Source organism: Medicago sativa, chromosome 8 (assembly GCF_051527215.1).
Source record: "Medicago sativa cultivar Bolivia chromosome 8, Bolivia_mono, whole genome shotgun sequence".
NCBI lineage: Eukaryota > Viridiplantae > Streptophyta > Magnoliopsida > Fabales > Fabaceae > Medicago > Medicago sativa.
The window spans coordinates 78,708,873-78,729,676 of record NC_140756.1 but is presented as its reverse complement, the minus strand read 5'-3'; the positions used below and the strand labels follow the sequence as shown (position 1 = coordinate 78,729,676).

Below are 20,804 nucleotides of genomic sequence, written 5' to 3'. Positions count from 1 at the left end.
TTTGGTAAAAGAAAAATATCTCAGAAGAGATGTTACAAACACAAACTCAAATTGATAGAGAGACAAATAAATCTAGTGAAAGCTTGAGGAGTTTGTTTATGTTTGTTGAAGAGCTTTAGAGAGAATGAAGGCTTTTTGCTTTGAGAGAGATTGAAAGCTTTGTGTGTAAACTCTTGCCTTCCTTCTTCACAGCCTTCCTGTATTTATAGGGATAGAGAGACTTGATCCCCACTTCATAAAACAGCTGTCATAGCTTTAATTCAAATGTGATTTGCGCTCCAAAATGAAGCTAGGTGAGAAAGTATGAAATTTTGCACTTGCAGAACGTTCTGCAGAACGTTCTCTGCATTCAGTTGTACTTGGCAGAAATATCACACGCTTTTGCTTAGCTGTAATGAGCTGTTGAGAGTTGATAATTGCTTCAAGCAAGTTGATTAGACCTGGTGTGATCATGATGATGTCATCTTGATGATGTCACATGCTTTACATCCAAGGTTTTCACTTTTCCAAAGATTTCTTCTTTCCTTTTCTTAATGGATCGAAATTCTTTCTTCTTTGGGCTTTTTGCAGATTTGTCTTCTTATGGCCCATGTGCAATTAATATATCCTTTTTGTTGTCTTGCCATTAAAAGCCCTTTTAATCATATAGATCTTTTATGATTATTCTTGGTGAGACAGAGAGAATGATATTTATTCTTTAGCTTTAATTTATGCAAGAGCTCAAAAGCTCATATTTGTCCCTTGCACTGTTTATTGCTTTGATGAAGATATCTTGTTATCATTGTGAGGTCAGAATGTTCTCATAAACGTTCTCATGAAACAATCTCACAAAAAGTATTAGTAGATAACAATTAAAATAAATGCGTTTGTTATAATTAAAATATAGGATGAAGATTTTGTTCTCAACAATCTCCCCCTTTTTGATGATAACAAACATACAAAGATTTATTTTGATTTTAAAAGAGATTTATTTTGATAATATCTTAGACAATAATTTTATCAAATCTCCCCCTCAATTTTAGCATTCAAGACCAATATTTTTAAATTGAGAGCATGAATAATTTTATGCACTAAAATATCTTTTTCATTCATTGCATAATATTTTACAAGATACAGTTCATCAAAAAGATTAAAAGCTAAAAAAAAGCATAATAAAATAAAGTCTGCACTAGCAGATCAAAATAACAGAAGGCAGCAGTAGTAATTTAAACAAAAGAAGGCAGCAGTAGCAATTGATTTCTTTTAAGCTAAACTAAACCTATATTTGCTACCCTTCTATTACTACCCTTCCATTCCCTTTGTTTCTCCCCCTTTGTTTCAGCAAAAAGGAGATGATGCGCAGAAAGCATCAAGTAAAAGGGATAGTTGGAGAGGATGCATCAGAGGAAGAGGATGCATCTGGAATTGGAATGTCAAGCCTTGGAGGTCGATAGGGGCGCACGTTTGGAAGGGGCACTTTAAAGGCATTGCTTAAGGTTTGCGATACCCATTCTCTATGACGCTGATTTTCAGTGGATTCATACTCCATGCGATGGATGATAGCTTGCTGTCCAGCAGAGAGTCTAGCAATTTCCTTCATGATTTTGCTAGAGTCTTCTTCAATTTTAGACCTTTTAGAGGGTCTCTCATTCATTGAAGGAAAAGAAGGACATGTATCATAAAACAAGCCAGGCAAAGTAGGCACAGATGACTGAATAGCCCTAAAAGAGTCCAAAGGCACAGAAGAATCAAATTTTGCAAATTGATTGAAAAATTTGTTCACTGAGTCAGGACGAAAAAGTTCAGAGAAGTTTGTTTTTGGAGGTGAAATGAAAAGGTCTGCAGCCTGTGAGACCCGAATTGGTGGAGAAGGATTTGAGGTGAAACCTCTAAGGACTTCTGTTGCTCCATATGTAGAGAAGGAAGATATTTGATTACCAAATTCTGCAAGCAGGTTCTGATGTTCTTCCAGGACAGGAGAAGGTTGTTGAGAACGTTCTGCAGAACGTTCTGGTGAACATTCTGGAGGAACCTTAGCTGCTTCTGAAGCCACCTTTGTGATAAATGTCATAAAAGTGTTAAATTCATGTTATATTTTAAAGCACTTTTTGTTACTTGTTCTGCAAGTTATTGTAGGAAAAGCCGAGAAATAAGCGTTAAATGCCTTATTACGCTTTATATATCTTACTCTATCCTTTTGTGCAGGAATTAGCCTCAAGACACTGAGCAAAGACCAAAAATCATGAAAAAGTGCAAATTAGCAAAAGCTGGTTTTGAAGAATTCGCTATTAGCGTGTTTCACGCTATTAGCGTAATTGGTCCAGAGAGGTACGCCATTAGCGTACCTGGAGCGAAGCAGAATCTGGGTTTGAAGAAATACGCTATTAGCGTAAATTACGCTAGTAGCGTAAATGCTCCAGAGGACTACGCTATTAGCGTACCAAGGGTGAAGAACAGGGCCAAGGACCAACGTGGCACACTCCAATTGGTCAGAGCTTAGGCCGACCTACCACGCTAATAGCGTATTTTACGCTATTAGCGTAGGTGTAAAAACTCAGCCCTTTAAAATAAAAGTTTACCTCTATTTTAGATATTCACTATTCCATTAAAACATTTTACACATTTCTAGAGAGAGGTTAGAGCTATTTCATAGAGAGAAACACAAAGCAAGTGATTAAGGAGTAGATTCAACCCTAGATTCATTGAGACATCAAGGATCTTGGCATGGAATCTTCATCTTTCCTTCATTCCTTGCATTAGTTTACATGTCTATATGTAGCTAACCTTCTTTGTAGTATTGAGGTAACTATCAAGCTATTATGTAATCTTTTGATCTTTTAATATATAAGGTTCTAGCTTAATGATTCAATATTGTTGTTATTCTTGCTTTTAATGCTTTCAAAGAGATTCAAGATGATTTGGACACAAACCCTTGAATCTAGACCTAGAATAACAATCTATCTTATGTTATATCATTCTTGACAAGTTTGTAAACCTTTGATAATTACTTTTAATCAAGCTTTTAATGCTTTCGGATACTTAATCAGGCTGGACACGGTCGATTAAGTCATCCGATCGACTTTGTTATCGTTTAAGGAATTTGGACACGAATGTTTAAACGATAACCTCGAAATAACGATGTCGCTTTGGACACGAAGGATATTGTAGAAATGATTGTAATAATATTGGTTATAAAGCTAGAGTCTGTTAATCGATCGAGAGATTGCTGCTGTTATGCTTGCTCGTTATCTTATACCGCAAGCGAAATAGTTCGATCCCCTCTCGTTTTTACTTAAATGTCAAATATGGATATAGTGTTACACACAAACAAATTATATCCAAACCCTTAATGTGAACGATTGTGTAAATGTTTATGATTAAACGTAACTCCCTGTGGAAACGATCCTATATATACTCACGTGTACATAGTTATATGACGTGTAGGAAAAATCTTACATCACTTTGCTGGCTCATTTTCTTCCCTTTTTCTCTTAAGTTGATCAGGGGGAGGAGCAAGTTCAGAAGAGAAAGGCTCAGACTTCATATGACTGATATTTTTGGGAGTAAACTTGGTATACTCAAGAATGGATTCTTCCCCATCCAAAGGAACATTCTTTTTCAGAGAGATTTTTGTGAGCATCATACCATAGGGCAGGCAATGATTTTTGTGTGTATTTCTAGCAGCAGCTATCATGTGTTGCATAATCACATGGGGAAGACACAATCGTTTTTTAAAGAACAAATGATAGATGATCATCAAATCATTTTTTGTTACAGCACCATGATTTCCACATCTAGGCACAAGACTGTGTTGACTTAAGAGACTCAACATTTTGGGAATTTTCTGAAGGTTTGAATAAGTGAGTTCAGTGGTTGTTGGTTTGAGAATTTTTTGAAAGATGGATTCTGGATTGATATTCAGATCAGTCATCCATGAATCTCCATAGACACAAGAACCAATGTTTGGAATATTAAAGATTTCAGAGATATCCTTAGGAGTAAGAGAGATTTTAACGCCTTTGATGGTAGAGACAAACAGACTTTTATCAGCATAAGTTTCTGCTTGAGAGTAAAAGGCTCGAATTACTTTTGGATAGTGTTTTTCCCTAATTTGAAGGAATGATGACCAACCTAATTTGTCAGTATACTCCCTAAGGGGAACCTCATCTTGCTCAAGAGCATGGAAATTGACATATCGTCCAACAGCAATGGGACGAGTGGACCATTTGAGTTTGAAATCTTCTTCAAACTCATCATCAAAGAGAGGAATATATTTTGGTTTTGAAACTGACAGATTTTTTGTTATAGGATTTTTTGGAGCAGAATCCTTTTTAGAAGAAACTTTAGGGATATGGACAGCTTTCTGTTTACCTTTATCCTTCAAGGTAGGAGGCGCCTTTTTAGGCTCAACAGTTTTGGAAAGTTTTGATTTTTGAGAGATTTTAGGAGAAGAAGGTGGGTTTGTGATTGGTACATCCTCACGTGTTTCTTCTTCATCAGATACAAGATTGATATTGACAGGAACATCTTCATCTTGAGTTTTGTTTGTTCCTCCACTTGAAATCAGCCTTTGAGACCTTCTTGTTCCAATGGTCTGAGTGGATTTTGATTTTCTAGGTTTTGGTTTTGACTGAGTTTTGATGGATGGAGCGGATTTGGTGGTGGTAGGGAGATTGGTTTGAATAGGTTTGTAGATGACCATTTCTAGAAGGTTGGTTTCAACAATGGAGTTTGGAGATGGTGGTGGAGATGAGTTCGGTGGTGATGAAGGAGAGGGTGGAGGAGATAGGTTGAGGTCAGGAGGTGGTGAGGCTGGTGATGGTGACCGCGGTGGAGAAGAGGAAGGTGAGGGAGAAGATTTTTGACTGAGTGTTTTTGTTCTAGCCATGGTGAGTTTTCTGAATTTTTTGGAGAAGAAGAAGAGTTTGTTTTATAGAAAAATAAGAAGTTGTTTTGAGAAGTAGAAGAGAAAGAAGAAAGGACGGAAAGAGAAGAAGAGAAAGAGTGAAGGGAGCTTTTCAAAGACATGATTGATGGTGGTTTTTGGGAAAAAGTGGTTTTGAGAAAAATAATGATTATTCAGCATTTATGAGTTGTATTTTTCCCTAGAGAGCCGCGAGAGAGAGACCCAAAAGAGGGGACAAGATGTTTCAAATTTTTTTTTAATGTGACATCTTAAAATCTTGAGATGCAAGTCTCGTCAGAGAACGTTCTTAAGATTTTTACGGCTTACGAATAATATGTAATTTTTCTTTGATAAAATTAAAACGATCTTCGACTAATGGTTTAGTGAAAATATCTGCTAATTGATTTTCAGTGTCAACGAAAATTAATTCAATTTCCTTTTTATTGACATGATCTCTAATAAAATGATGCTTAATTTCAATATGTTTTGATCTCGAATGTTGAATAGGATTTTTTGATAAATTTATTGCACTTGTATTATCACATAATATAGGGATATTTGTGTACCTGATTGAGAAATCTTCCAGTTGATTTCTTATCCATAATACCTGGGAGCAACAGTTTGCTACTGACACGTATTCTGCTTCAATGGTTGATAGAGCAATAGTGTTTTGCTTTCTACACGACCAACTGATAAGTGCATTCCCAAGAAATTGACATGTGCCGCTTGTACTTTTTCTTTCAATTTTATCTCCGGCATAATCAGCATCACAATATGCTGTCAAATCAAAACAAGACCCTTTGCTATACCAAAGGCCAAGATCAGTAGTACCTACTAGATATCTGAAAATTCTTTTTACTGCCGTTAAATGAGATTCTTTTGGAGCAGTTTGAAAACGTGTACATAAACCAACTGCAAACACAATATCTGGTCTACTGGCAGTTAAGTATAAAAGGGAACCAATCATTCCTCTATATTCTTTGTCAGAGATATTTTTCCCTTTTTCATCCTTGTCTAAACTTGAGGATGGATGCATGGGAGTAGCCATAATTTTGGCTTCATTCATTTTATATTTTTTAAGAAGATCTTTAATATATTTTTCTTGACAGATAAATATTCCATTTGATTCTTGTTTAATTTGTAATCCAAGAAAAAATCTTAATTCTCCCATCATACTCATTTCAAATTCATTTTGCATGAGACATGAAAATTCTTCACACATTTTTTCATTTGTTGATCCAAATATGATATCATCAACATAAATTTGAACGATTACGAAATTTGATTTATCATCTTTTCTAAAAAGAGTTGTATCAATTTTTCCTCTACAAAAATTATTTTTGATCAAGAATGTACTTAACCTTTCGTACCAGGCTCGTGGAGCTTGTTTTAGACCATATAATGCTTTTGTAAGTTTAAACACATGATTAGGTTTAGAAGAGTTTTCAAAACCGGGTGGTTGGTGCACATAAACTTCTTCATTTAAGAATCCATTTAAAAAGGCACTTTTAACATCCATTTGAAATAATTTAATATTTTTATGAGATGCATATGCAAGAAGAATACGTATTCCTTCTAACCTGGCTACTGGAGCAAAAGTTTCATCGTAGTCAATACCTTCTTGTTGATTGTAGCCTTGTGCAACTAATCTGGCTTTATTTCTGATGACTTTTCCTTCTTCATCTAATTTGTTTCTAAATACCCATCTTGTTCCAATTATAGACTGACCTTGAGGTTTAGAAACAAGATTCCACACTTCATTTTTCTCAAATTGAGAGAGTTCTTCTTGCATGGCTTTTACCCATGATTCTTCACATATTGCTTCATGTATATTTTTTGGTTCAATATGTGAGATCATTGCCATGTTGTTGTCATTATCTTTGAAAGATAGTCTGGTTCTTATTCCATCAAATGTATTTCCAATAATTTGTTCTGGAGGATGATCACCAACAATTTTCCAGCTTTTTGGAGGAGTTTGAGAAGAAGATGCTTGATCTGTATTACTTATAATTTCTTGATTTTTCAAAATTTCCTCATCATCTTCTTTGTTAGTAACCAAATCATCAAACTCATCAAATATAACATGCATGCTTATTTCCATTGTTTGATTTCTTAAATTGTATATTCTATATCCTTTAGAATTTGTTGCATAACCTAAAAAGATTCCTTTGTCTGATTTAGAATCAAATTTTCCTAGGTTTTCTTTATCATTTAAAATATAACAAAACCAAAGATGTGAAAATAAGAAATGTTTGGTTTTCTGTTTTTCCAGAGTTCATACGGGGTTTTGTTTAGAAATTTTCTGATTGAAACTCGATTTATGATATAGCAAGATGTATTAATGGCTTCAGCCCAAAAATATTTTTCGACATTTGATTCATTAATCATTGTTCTTGCCATTTCTTGTAAAGTTCGATTTTTTCTTTCAACAACTCCATTTTGTTGAGGAGTTCTTGCACATGAAAAATTATGTGAAATTCCCTTTTTATCAAAAAAATTTTTGAATGATAAGTTCACAAACTCACCTCCATGATCACTTCTTACAGAGATGATATTTGATTCTTTTTCATTTTGAACAAGATTACAAAAATTTTCAAAAGCATTAAAAGCTTCATCTTTGTGTTTTAGAAACAAAACCCATGTGAATCTGGAGTAGTCATCGACAATAACAAAACCATATTGTTTTCCAGCAAGACTTGCAGTTCTAACGGGTCCAAATAAATCTATGTGGAGAAGCTCAAGAGGTTTTTTAGTGGAAACAATGTCATTTGATTTAAAGCTACTTTTGACTTGTTTTCCTCTAGTACATGCTTCACATATTTTATCTTTCTCAAAATTGATTTTTGGAAGACCCCTTACCAAGTCGAGTTGTGAAATTTTTGAAATAGTTTTCATACTTACATGTCCAGCTCTTTTATGCCAAATCCATTTATCTTTGTAAATGGACATAAAACAAGATTCGGCTGGAAGGTCATCTAAGTATAAGACATAAAGATTTTTTATACGAGATGCAGTGAAGAAAATATTTCCTGTGGAAACCTTTTTGACTTCACATATGTTAGGTTTAAAAATTACTTCAAATCCACTATCACAATTGACTTATGCTTAGTAGATTATGTTTTAAACCTTCAACATATTGAACATCTTCTATTTTAGCAAAATTATTTTTACCAATAATACCTTTACCTTTGATTTGACCTTTGTCATTATTACCAAAGGTTACCGCTCCCCCTTCTCTTTTTATGAAGGAGATAAAGCAGTGTTTGTCACCTGTCATATGTCTAGAACAGCCACTGTCCAAGTACCATGGCTTTCTCCTTGCATTTTGAGAAGATTCCTGCATTTTGATTTAGTGATTTCTTAGGTACCCCAGAGTCTGTGGGTCCTTCATTGTTAGTTTTCAATAGCTCAAGATGTTTAATCTTGAGAAAACAGTTAATGTCTAAATGACCACTTCTTTTACAATATGCACATTCTTTCTTTATAAAAGCATATGAGTGTTCTGGGTTATTTTTTATCATCCTCTTTTTATGAAAACAAAAGGACTCAATGTGTCCATTTTTGTTACAAAATGAACATTTCAATTTGCTTTTTCCTGGTAAGAAAGTATTTTCATATATTTTTTGATGATTAGAGATATCAAAACCTACACCAGTATGATCATTCATTCCTACTTGAGATCCTATAATTTTTTGAAATGTTTCAGTTGATTTAATAAAGAGAGTGAGATCATTTCTTAGACCTTTTACTTCATTTTTCAATAAAGTGTTTTCATTTTTAGAGTTGATAGGATTTTGAGTTTTGCTAAGATCTTTTGTTTTTTCAGTTGCTTGAAAATATGAGTCTTGCAAATTTTGAATGATTTTCTTTTGATCATTATTCATAGTTTGAAGTTTCTCTTTTTCTTCTTTTAATTCGTTGATTTCTTTTTGCAAAGAATAACATTTATTTGTTAGAAAGTTTGAATCAAATAATAGACTGTCAATTGTGTTTTCTAATTCTTTGTTTAAAGGAGTTTTGTCAAATAGAATTACCTCTTCGTTATCTGAGTTTGCCATTAGGCATATGTTTGCTTCCTCCCCTTCTTCTGCTTGTGGTTCTTCAAGATCGTCCCACGTAATTAATGCAGATTTTTTGTAAGGAGTTTTTTGACCCTTTTTGTTTAGTGGACATTCATTTTTGTAGTGACCTTGCTTGTTGCATCCATAGCAGGTTACTTGACTCTTATCAACTTCCCTTTTTGAATTGTCTCTTCTGTTTGGGAAGTATCTTTTTATCTGGTCTCTTCTCTTCATCATTCTTTGAATTTTCTTTGAGATTAGAGCTAATTCATCTTCTGCTTCTTCTTGAACAATCTGTTCTTCTTCGGTTTCTTTGTTTTCCTCACTTTGTGAGAATGATTCGTCTGGATTGTCTTGAGTGGCTTGAGATGCTTTGAGGGCGATCATTTTTCCCTTCTTAATTGGTTTGTCTTCTTGAAGTAAGACTTCATGAGCTCTTAGTGTTCCAATAAGATCTTCTAAAGCCAAGGTATTCAAATCTTTGGCTTGAGTGATTGCTGTAACCATAGGTCTCCATGTACTTGGAAGACATCTTAGTATTTTTCTTATTCTGTCATGAGGAGAATATATTTTTCCTAGTGATCTTAATTCATTGACTATGGAAGTGAATCTGGAATACATTTCATCAATGTTTTCCTCTTCATTCATTTCGAAAATTTCAAATTTTCTTACGCCAATATCTATTCTTGTTTCTTTTACATGGCTTGTTCCTTCATGATGTATTTTTAAGGTATCCCAAATTTGTTTTGCTGTATTGCATTCATATATTCTTTCACTCTCTTCCATGGTTAATGAACATTGTAAAAAGAGCTGAGCTTTAGAGTTTAGGAGTACCCTTTTTTTATCATCATCAGTCCATGATGCTTCAGGTTTAATAGATACAATAGCTGTGACTGCATCAGTAGTTTGTGGTACAAAGTTGCCTTCAGTAACAACATTCCACATATTAATATCTTGAGATTTTAGGAATAATTCCATTTTCCCTTTCCAGAAGTAATAGTTCTTTCCATTGAATAATGGAGGTCTTGTGCAGGAGAGTCCTTCTGGTATGTAAGACATTGCTTCTTTCTGAATCTTTTTCTCTAACACGTGTTAAGTGTTTTTATCTTTTCAGAGACCGGGCTCTGATACCAATTGAAGTAGCAATAATTGTCGCAAGAAAGGGGGGGTTTGAATTGTGACCCTTTTAAAATTTAATTCTGAAAGAAAATAATTACTCAAGAAAATTCTTGGTAAGGGTTAAGCAGTTAATAATATAAATTAATAAATAATTAAGTAATAAATGAACAGGACCAGAGAGCTCTGGATTATATAAATGGAATAAGTAAAATAATACGAGGACCAGAGAATTCTGGAATTAATAACTTAAATAAATAACGTAGTTAAAGTGACCAGAGTACTCTGGATATATAACTTAAATAAATAAAGCGATAGAGTGACCAGAGAACTCTGGATAAGTAACTGAAAATAAACAAAGCGATAAAGTGACCAGAGAACTCTGGATATATAACTGAAATAAATAAAGCGATAAAATGACCAGAGAACTCTGGATATATGACGGAAATAAATAAAGCAATAGAAGGACCAGAGAACTCTGGAGAGTGATTGTGTGTGAGATAAACAAAAAATAAAGAGATGAGAGAAGAAAGATCACACAAGAGAATTATCCTGGTTCACCAAAGCCGGCTACTCCAGTCCCCACACTTCGTGTGAGATTATCCACTATAGTATACAGTTGGTAGAAACTTCTAACCAACACTATAAAGTCTTGATCACACCAGATCAGTCCGATTACACTCTGTATTATCAACCTCAGCATACTTCTACAATTCTTTGCACACTAGCAAAAGAAAGGTTGGTATTTTCTATCTCAAAACTATTAAGCCCAATAGACTTTGAGAAATACAGCTCACTTTGTATGGTGATTTGTTTTGGTAAAAGAAAAATATCTCAGAAGAGATGTTACAAACACAAACTCAAATTGATAGAGAGACAAATAAATCTAGTGAAAGCTTGAGGAGTTTGTTTATGTTTGTTGAAGAGCTTTAGAGAGAATGAAGGCTTTTTGCTTTGAGAGAGATTGAAAGCTTTGTGTGTAAACTCTTGCCTTCCTTCTTCACAGCCTTCCTGTATTTATAGGGATAGAGAGACTTGATCCCCACTTCATAAAACAGCTGTCATAGCTTTAATTCAAATGTGATTTGCGCTCCAAAATGAAGCTAGGTGAGAAAGTATGAAATTTTGCACTTGCAGAACGTTCTGCAGAACGTTCTCTGCATTCAGTTGTACTTGGCAGAAATATCACACGCTTTTGCTTAGCTGTAATGAGCTGTTGAGAGTTGATAATTGCTTCCAGCAAGTTGATTAGACCTGGTGTGATCATGATGATGTCATCTTGATGATGTCACATGCTTTACATCCAAGGTTTTCACTTTTCCAAAGATTTCTTCTTTCCTTTTCTTAATGGATCGAAATTCTTTCTTCTTTGGGCTTTTTGCAGATTTGTCTTCTTATGGCCCATGTGCAATTAATATATCCTTTTTGTTGTCTTGCCATTAAAAGCCCTTTTAATCATATAGATCTTTTATGATTATTCTTGGTGAGACAGAGAGAATGATATTTATTCTTTAGCTTTAATTTATGCAAGTCTTGACTTTTAGCTCAAAAGCTCATATTTGTCCCTTGCACTGTTTATTGCTTTGATGAAGATATCTTGTTATCATTGTGAGGTCAGAATGTTCTCATAAACGTTCTCATGAAACAATCTCACAAAAAGTATTAGTAGATAACAATTAAAATAAATGCGTTTGTTATAATTAAAATATAGGATGAAGATTTTGTTCTCAACAATTATTGTGCTCAAACATCACACATCACATTATAGATGAACGACTCACTATTTTGGTTCATGAATTCAAACCACTGCTCTTGAGTGAAGGCATTTCTACAAAAAAAACCGAGTACTTTAGTTCTAAGCCTTTCATATTTTTCATTCAATTTTTTTTTGTTGAGATTTTAGAATTTAAATTTAAACAAGAAGAAGAGAAAGAAAATTGACGAATATGACCTGTTTATGTGAATTATCTCAATATTAAATTCCATGTGTTTTTTTAACAAAATTTGTTAAAAAGACTACGAGTAAAACGAGAAAGTCACATACTTGACCAACTCAGAAAAGGAAAAAAAAATCTAAAAAAGAACAAACCACATAGCATAATTTTGCCAGGAATTTGTATTTTTTCTTTATTTTATCCATATTCAATTGTACTCGAATTAAATTAAATGACTCTTGCAACAATTTTACTTTGATAAAAACAAAGTTTAGGCCTTGAATAATAGTTCAATGCTTAAGTACTTATATATATATATATATATAGGGGATGTTTCAAATGAGAGGGTTAATTATAATGAGAGGATGAAATATTAACCGTAGGATCAAAATGAATGGGAGAGATTAAAAGCTCCACTTAAAATGTCATGTGCCTCTTGTTTTTCTTTCCCGCGCTTTTCTTTCCTTTCATCTCTACCGCTTCTCCTTCCTCTATTCTCTCATCATACCTGAGACCTGACTGTGTCTACTTCCAGATTCTTCCTCTCAACAAATTAGGATAATCAACGAAAACACTAATATCTTCCAAAATTATTGTAATGGTTTTAGTTATCTCAATCTGTGTGTTAAGATCCTTTTCATACAACATTTCTCCATCAATTATATCTCCTTGTTCCAGCATCGTGAGAAACCCCTTGATTCTTCCTGCAATCACCACTCTCAAAGAAATCCCTTCTAAATTTTGGAGTTTTTTCTTCATCAAATATCAAAGATTAATGGGTTCTTGAAATAAATGGAGTTTTTTACTTAATAAAAAATTAATTGGTCTCTTAATTTTTGGAGTTATTTTCTTCATCAATGATTCATGAAACCCCTTAATTATTCAAGATTAATGGTGAATGGTCTCTTAAACGAGCGAAGATTAAAAGTTCCTTTAATCCAACATATATATATTTATTTGTAGATCCCGAATATTATTTGAAAAAAATCTCAGTTGTTTAATTTTGACAAATAAAAAAAATCACTCATACATAATTTAAATTAAGGAATGAACATCGGAGAAAAAAATCAGCGTGTTCAATTTAAACTTGACATGATGAATAAAGGTGGCGGCGGCTGGAACTTTTAGATGAAGATGACGAATGGAAACTGAAAAGGGGATTTCAGTGAGTGGGGAAAGTACATGAAGGAGGCACGTGACGAGTTAAAATAGAGCTATTAAATCTGAGCCACTTAATTAGATCTGATGGTTGTGGTTTAACCCTCTCATCCTCTCATTATAACCACTCCTCTCATTTGATACATCCCATATATGGGGATGTATCAAATGAGAGGACATTTATAATGAGAGGGTGAGAGCATTACTTATGGACCATTGGATTGAAATAAACGGTTCACATTAAAAGTTACACATTAAACTGCACATGCCCTTTTCTCCTTCTTTCCACGCGCTTTCTTCTTCTCAACCCAGTCTCTTTCTTTGTTTTCTCTCTCTATCAAACTTCCTTATTCTTCTAATCAACAGAAGATTAATTTTCTTGCAAAACCATTTTTTAAAAAAACCTTTTTCTGTTCCAAATCGGCCTAAAGCTAACACAAATTTGAAAGCCATGAATTTTTTAATCAACTTGAAACAAACAATGATTTTTAATCCCTAAAAGATATTTGTTTCCACCATTGTTACCAAGCTTAAGCTAATTTTAATCTTCTTGTTTTTCTAGGTTAATTTGTTTAGCTTTACTTTTTTGGTGGCTGCAAACACTTTATATAAAAATGGGTTTGTTTGTACAAATTTATATATATATATTGTTTCAAAGAGAAAAAAAAAAATCTGCAACATCGTGAGATAGACGAGATTAAGAAAAGTGAACGAGAGATAAAAGAGGAAGAAAATCTCAAAGGAATAAAAATGTTGGTGGATTTTCAAAATTTAAACTGTATATATTTTAATCCTATGTGGCGGTAGGATTTTCAAAAGTATTTTTATTACTTTTTTTAGGATTTCCAAAAGTATTTTGAGTGCTTTTTTCTTAAGATTATGCATTCTTTTGTTATTATTAAGTTTTAGAATCTAATAATAACACCTACTTACTAAAATAATAAGGAACATACGTGTTGATGAAATTGAAAATTAGTAGAGAAGGGGGAAAGTAGGATTAGGATATTCCTTTCCACTATAAATTTGTTGTGCACACTATGATTCGAAAGCCAACTTTATTTATGAAGATCATATATCTATTGCATGAGTATAAAGCAGCCAACTATTATGCTTCTTAAATCATAATCAAAGCCCACACAAGATTAGTATAATTAGTTATTACTTGATGATCCAGGATGGTCAATAATGGAATAAAGTACCTTGGTGAGGATCCAATTATGGGATTTAAAGAGTAGGCTGATAATGACATTGCTCAAGTCTCAAGATGATGGTTCCAGTCTAGCGTTATCTAGAGATGGAAAAAAACAATCATGATCAACCAGGTCTGAATTAGCAATATAAGTATAAATCTGGTATAATACGAAGTTTTCTATCTTCATCGATAAGATTAGTAGTTTTTTCTAATAAAAATAAAATAAACATGTGTGTGTAGAACAGTAGAAGAATTTTCAACGCAATCCTGTCAAAATGAATTTACAATGCAGTAAAGTTTTCTGAAACAAAATATGATTCTATTGTAATGTTGAATCCCCCACATTAGATAAAGTATTGCACTTTTATCACCTCAATTCCTAACATTGCCACGCTCGATAAGAGTTCTACGACAGCTTTCACTCCATGGAGGTACTGTACACCTAATGGTACACCTGTTTTTCTTTGGTGGATCATTCAGCTACGAGTATACGAGCTTATAGGTAGTATTTTTGTGGTCTAACTCTAATGTAAACACCAATTGTTATGATTTAATCACATGAAAAGAGTATGACCCAAAAGACTTAAATACGATATAATTTGTTATAATTTGTTAGGCGAAGAGCATTGTGACTTAAATACGATATTGATCGACTTTATCTATTTATTATAGGATTCGTACTAAATTGTTGTTTCTTCCTTTTCTATCACACTAGATTCCTAACCCGTGCGTCGCACGGGTCTTATGCGCCGTAGAACTTTGCCTAACAATAAAATGGAAAAAAGTTTATGTGATCTAGGTAGAATACATGAAGAATGAAAAAATATAGTGAGATGTGAAAAATGACAGAAGAGACCAAAGGACTTATATATGGCATTAACACACGTTGGAATTTAAACCAAATATCAAAGAACAAAATTGAATATGCCCACTCAAATATACTCCATCCGGTCACTATTATAAGCAAATTTTGACTTTTTAGGTTCATTCAATAAATGATGTATGTGGTCTATAATATAGACCACATACATTATTTATTGAATGAATCTAAAAAGTATAAATTTGCATATAATAGTGACCGGAGGGAGAACATGCCAACCAACACACATTACCCTATCATAATACACACATAGCTAGGTAAGTGAACAGCCGTAATAATCTATGCATCTGTACACTAACAACTCATAATGAAAGAATGGGAGAAATCAATAGACACATGCATCAGAAAAAGTATTAATGCGTTTCCAATAAAACTTGTGCCTTCATAATAAATGGGCGTATGAATTTGGTTAGCAAATACTCTAAAAAAATAGTGTCTTATGTAAATCTTATAGAAAATTACTGGCCTCTTAAATTAACATGATTAATTATAAGTTGCACAATACAATGCAATGGTTGCAATTCCAAAAAACAAATTAACTTAACACAAAAATCATATCCATAGGTAAGCAATTAAAATTAAATTACACCTCAAATACGTGTGATAATTAATTCAAAATATCCATAAACACAGTGCAAATCAATTGATTTGTACATCTTGCCTATTGTTTAGCTGAACCTTTGTCAATAAAATCCATTTTTTATCAACATTAAAACAGCGGCGCCATAGTTTCACTAATCTAAATTAAAGAAAATAAAAATGTCATTTTTTAACAAATTATTTTTTCCAAGAATCAAATGGTCAAAAAGTGGTGCAAAATTGGCGTAAAGGATGATCCAGTGGAAGTATTGTTGTTATTTTGATATATTTTTATAGCTTAGTTGTTTCTGCGTATATAATTAGTATCAAGCATATAAAAAGGAAACTACATCTTTGGCTTTTTACCATTAACAGATGATGAATTCAAACCAAATAAGTATAGGATGGAAAAGAAACTGGATACTTAATTAAACTGAAATAGTCCTTAACAAAACAGTTGTGCTAAGCTTAAACAACAACTTCAACAAAAACATAATGCAAAAAAAAGGAGCAAACATGCTCTAAAAACAACACTAAATGAAACATAAACTTCAAGAAACATCTAAACATCCAAAAAAAAAACGACCAAGAAATTAACTCCAGCACATCCCAGCTCAATCCACGCCGCCAAACTGAACTGCTATAAACTTAGACATATACAACATCTCATTGTCCCCAACAACAGGCGCCCCTAGCCTCATTCTAACCAGTTCATACACGTTATGTGCTTCCACAAAACACTTCCACCAACCATCAATTTTGCAGTGGTCCTAAGGAGCAGTTCCAAAGATCAAGATGCACTCCCAAACATTTCCACAGTCATCAACCAACTGAAGGGAAGTTGAACCTCTATCCAAAGTCTGCTCACAAAAACCCAGTTAACGCAACATCTGTTTCAGGAAAAATTAACACTACATTAATAACTACATCATTGGTGCAATCATTTTTCAAAAATCAGAAACAGGGTTCAAAACCTACGGACCTACCAAAATAACAAACGAAACAAAAAAACACAATAAGACGTGAAAAAATGTCCTCTAAATGGTATAAAGAACGAAGGAATGTTAAAAACCCGGAAAAATCATGCAACCATACCAGTCAGGCATGCATAGGACAGGAAGGTTGCCTCATTACGGCTAGTAATTGTACAATTTGAAAAGATTGAAGAAAGTTAAAAAAAAAAAAGAGTGTAAAGTGCCAAAGGACTGAATCATGCATGTATATTTATATAGATTGAATAGGTTGGATGAATGTGTTAATATGCGTGGGAAATAGAGGAGTAATCATAGTGAATGACCATTTTGGTTTTCTATATGGAAGTCCAATGGTCCTTAATTAATGTTTGTAGTTGTTCAAGCAAGGGAAACTTTGAAAAACAAATGCATGGAAAACTAAAGGGTTACAACTTACAAACAACACGGTGAACAAAAATGACCAGAGAATTTGTCTAAGAATTTCAAAATGAGAACAAATTGGAGGGAATTTTTTTAGGATTAAGTTAGCTAGTAATTAATGCTAGATAATTAGAGGGAAAAATTAGGGTTAATGGTTGCATGACCTAATAAGCTTTTAGAGTAAGGGATCTTTAATATGTGTGAAGCGGTTGAGAGATGTGTTGGGATGATAAAGATAGAAAAATGAAGAACAAAAAATGAGGGATCAATATTGGTTACCTTTGAGGTTTAGTAAGTTTGTAACTTTGTCTATGAGTGTTTTTGATTAGCAAAACTGTGAGTATTGCATACAAGAGTACTTGATACAGCTAGTCGTTTTTATGTTGAAAAACAAAAATGGTATTTAGGATTTTTTGACAGTGTCCTCTCGAAAACAAAAGAAAAAGTTTTTTTATGGTTTAGTGAGAGACAAAAATTCTCGTTTTTGTCTAGTCTCTTGCTACTTGTTTTATTTAATGATCCGTTTCTAAATCAAACAAAACACATAAAAGCTACTCCCTCCGTCCCATAATACTTGACACAGTTGACCTTATTATGCATGCCAATGCATAATTTTGAGTTTAAATATCTTGAATAATATATTAGAAAAAATTATGAAAATTTGATATTTTGAAAATACTCATCGAGACAAATCTAACGACATCTTATATGATATTATTTATCTTTGTATATTAGTAGAAAAATATGATCAAAGTAAGTTGGGTCAAAATTACACATTTTCAAATGGGCCATCTATTGCGGGACGGAGGGAGTACTATATTATAGTCTAAATTCATCAATTAATTAATGAACCGAAAAAATGAAAATTTGCTTATAATAGTGATCAGAGAGAATATTACATTAATATGTTGATTGTTGGTGTTCTTAAAAAAAATATGTTGCTAGTTGGCTTTTAATCTTACATATTACAATAGTTTAATCTATATCATTACTACTTCTTCATATGTTTCGAATATAATCCATTATTTTTATTCTATAATGTTAATTTTTTAATATATGTGTTATATTTTGCATCAAACTTATTATTTTACCGGGTATGTTTAATTTATACGATATAGAAAAGAGCAGAAAGATAAGCACGTGAGTGTCCGTCTTTTTGCTAGTATTAATAAAAAAAAATGTTGCATTTTGGATATCAAAAAACTATCTAAATTAAACCGCATATAATCAAATTGGATCATATCAGATTTTTTTGGAATAATCATTCAAACCGAACCGAACCGTGCATAAGTTATATTTTTGATCGGATGAGATCGAACATCTCGACAAACAGTAAAAATAGCCGATCAATTTCAAAAGAAAATGAGAGATGCTAAGAGTGATGCAATAAAAAACGAAAACGGACGGGCTTTGTTTTTTGTCAAAAGAAGATGAGAGAGATAGGAATGAAATTAAGAAATGAGGTGTAAAGAAATTATATTGTTGTATTTGAAATGTGTGTACAGTACCTGTTCTTAAATTTAAGGGTGCGTTTGTTTCAAGTTTACCAAATTCATTCCTAGGAATAATATTCCTTGAAACATAAAGATGAAAATTTTATTCCAAGGTATTTAGAAAAAAGATGTTTGTTTAACACTATAATATTCCTGGGAACCATAAAAATAGGAATTATAATAGGAAATTACTCATGAATTTATTCTCATCTCCATGGGAACTTTATTCCCACCCTTTTCTTTGGGAAAATTTTTCTATTCCCAGGGACGTTTTATACCCGGGAATAAAATTTAGTAAACTTGTAACAAACATAGGCATATGTATTCCTATTGTTTTATTCCCAGGAATCTAGAAATATAACTTGAAACAAACGCACCCTAAGAATTATTTAGATTCAATCTGAATGATTGTCATTTCAGTTGTTAAATTTAAAGAATCAAACAGAAACAAATTAATCATGCACTCACAGCTTAACATTCCGTTGTTAAATTCCAATCATCATATAAAATTCAACGAGGGTTAGTCATGCTTGTAAAGTGCATTATTATAAGTGACATAGTCTTTTTTTCAGGGTCTTTTATTTGGTCAAATTTTCAGGGTCATTTGTTACTAATTGAAAAAGGGAAATTATTCAGTGTCGTAAAGTTTTGTTGGGAGCCGTACCAAATTAACTCAAAATTAAAATTTATTTATTAAATATAAAAAATGATAGGACATTAAACGAGTAATGACATATATCAAATGTCCTCGTGAACTTAGCTCAGTTGATAAAAATAATCCATAATATATACAAGGTCCTGGTTCGAACTTCAGACACCACCGAAAATAAAATATATCAAACAAAGTTTTATGATATCAAACCATTAAAAATATGGCATTCAATTATTATGAGATTTAATAAAAAATCACTTATTTTGAACAAGCATGAAAAAGTAAGGTAGAGAGTTTTTTTTTTTTTTTTTATAATAAGGTATAGATGTTTTTCTTCTCCAATTTATAAAGTATTCATAACATCTTAAGATTATTCAAGGGTTTGTTTGAAAATTAAGAAGTGAATGGGACGACTTTTGGGTAAAAAAAGGAGAAAAAAATGATAATCCCTCAATTTCAGAAAAAGTTTAATTTTTATCATAATACAAATTTTAGATGGATTAAAAGCTACATTTGAGATACTTTTTTTTTTTGAGGGAACATTTGAGATACTTATAGAGGGTAAAATCTTATTTAACCTAAAATTGTATTAGAGGTGAATTTTGGACTTCGGTAATTCTTTGAATTGAATCTATGTTGTTTTAATATTCCTAAAATTAAAAATAGATCTCTTAAGCATTCAATTATAATTCTCTAGAGATGTATCGTCTACCCATCATATATTAATCATAAGATTTGCATTTCTTTCTTTCTACTCCATCACATCTTCTCTCGTCCCCTCCAAAATCCCAAACATACCATAAGTCTATGAAAATTGTACGACCTAATGCATCCCATCCTTTTTTTCTCCCTTTATTTTTTTGGGAGAAATAGATATTTATTGGTTTATTTAAATCTCTGAAAATTTATAAGAGTTTATACGAAGATGTTAAATAAGAGAGATTCTTGATAAGATATTCCTTATTTTATGTGAAGTCATTATTTATAAGACTTACATCCATTGCAAAATATTTCTTCAAAAAAAAAAAAATCCATTGCAAAATATTTTCAATTATTAAGTGTTTTTCCTTAATAATGTTTAAGCGAGTTGGGTCTCAAGGACTCGTCATAATCAAAGTAAACATCAAAGTTTAGAGATACTTACATATTATCCACCAGTGAGGTTCTTACATCAGCAATGAGTGTTCAAATCTCAGGTCCTTGTGTTATTTAGATGTAATCCATATTGTTCGGTACCTGATATCATTTTAGTCGGCTTGTTATAGCATCTTCTCCTTTTTGACTTGACACTCGAGGTATGTTTCGGTATCTTGTGCTCGATGTCGAAGATCTCGACCATAAGATATAGATTATAGTTTTAATATATCACATAGAAAAATTGACCAAGATCTTTAGGTTTGAGGCTAACCACACTAAGCATTGGTTGGGTTTCAGACAAACGAGATGGGGTAAATTAAAAG

The 20,804-nt window shown here is 32.6% G+C and overlaps 1 protein-coding gene and 1 long non-coding RNA gene across 2 annotated transcripts; both read right to left on the bottom strand.

Moving 5' to 3' along the window:
• Window positions 1–8,166: 8,166 nt before the first annotated feature.
• LOC146901885 (uncharacterized) lies at window positions 8,167–10,524 on the bottom strand. The gene has a single exon (XM_085737088.1). The coding sequence runs from the start codon at window positions 10,003–10,005 to the stop codon at window positions 8,167–8,169; it is 1,839 nt and encodes a 612-aa protein (XP_085593214.1). The 5' UTR covers window positions 10,006–10,524.
• Window positions 10,525–16,210: 5,686 nt separating this feature from the next.
• Window positions 16,211–17,382, bottom strand: LOC146901884 (uncharacterized). The gene is made up of 2 exons (XR_015022683.1): window positions 16,901–17,382; window positions 16,211–16,695 (listed from the first exon to the last, which is right to left on the bottom strand). It is a non-coding gene; the product is annotated as an uncharacterized LOC146901884 (long non-coding RNA).
• Window positions 17,383–20,804: the final 3,422 nt, after the last annotated feature.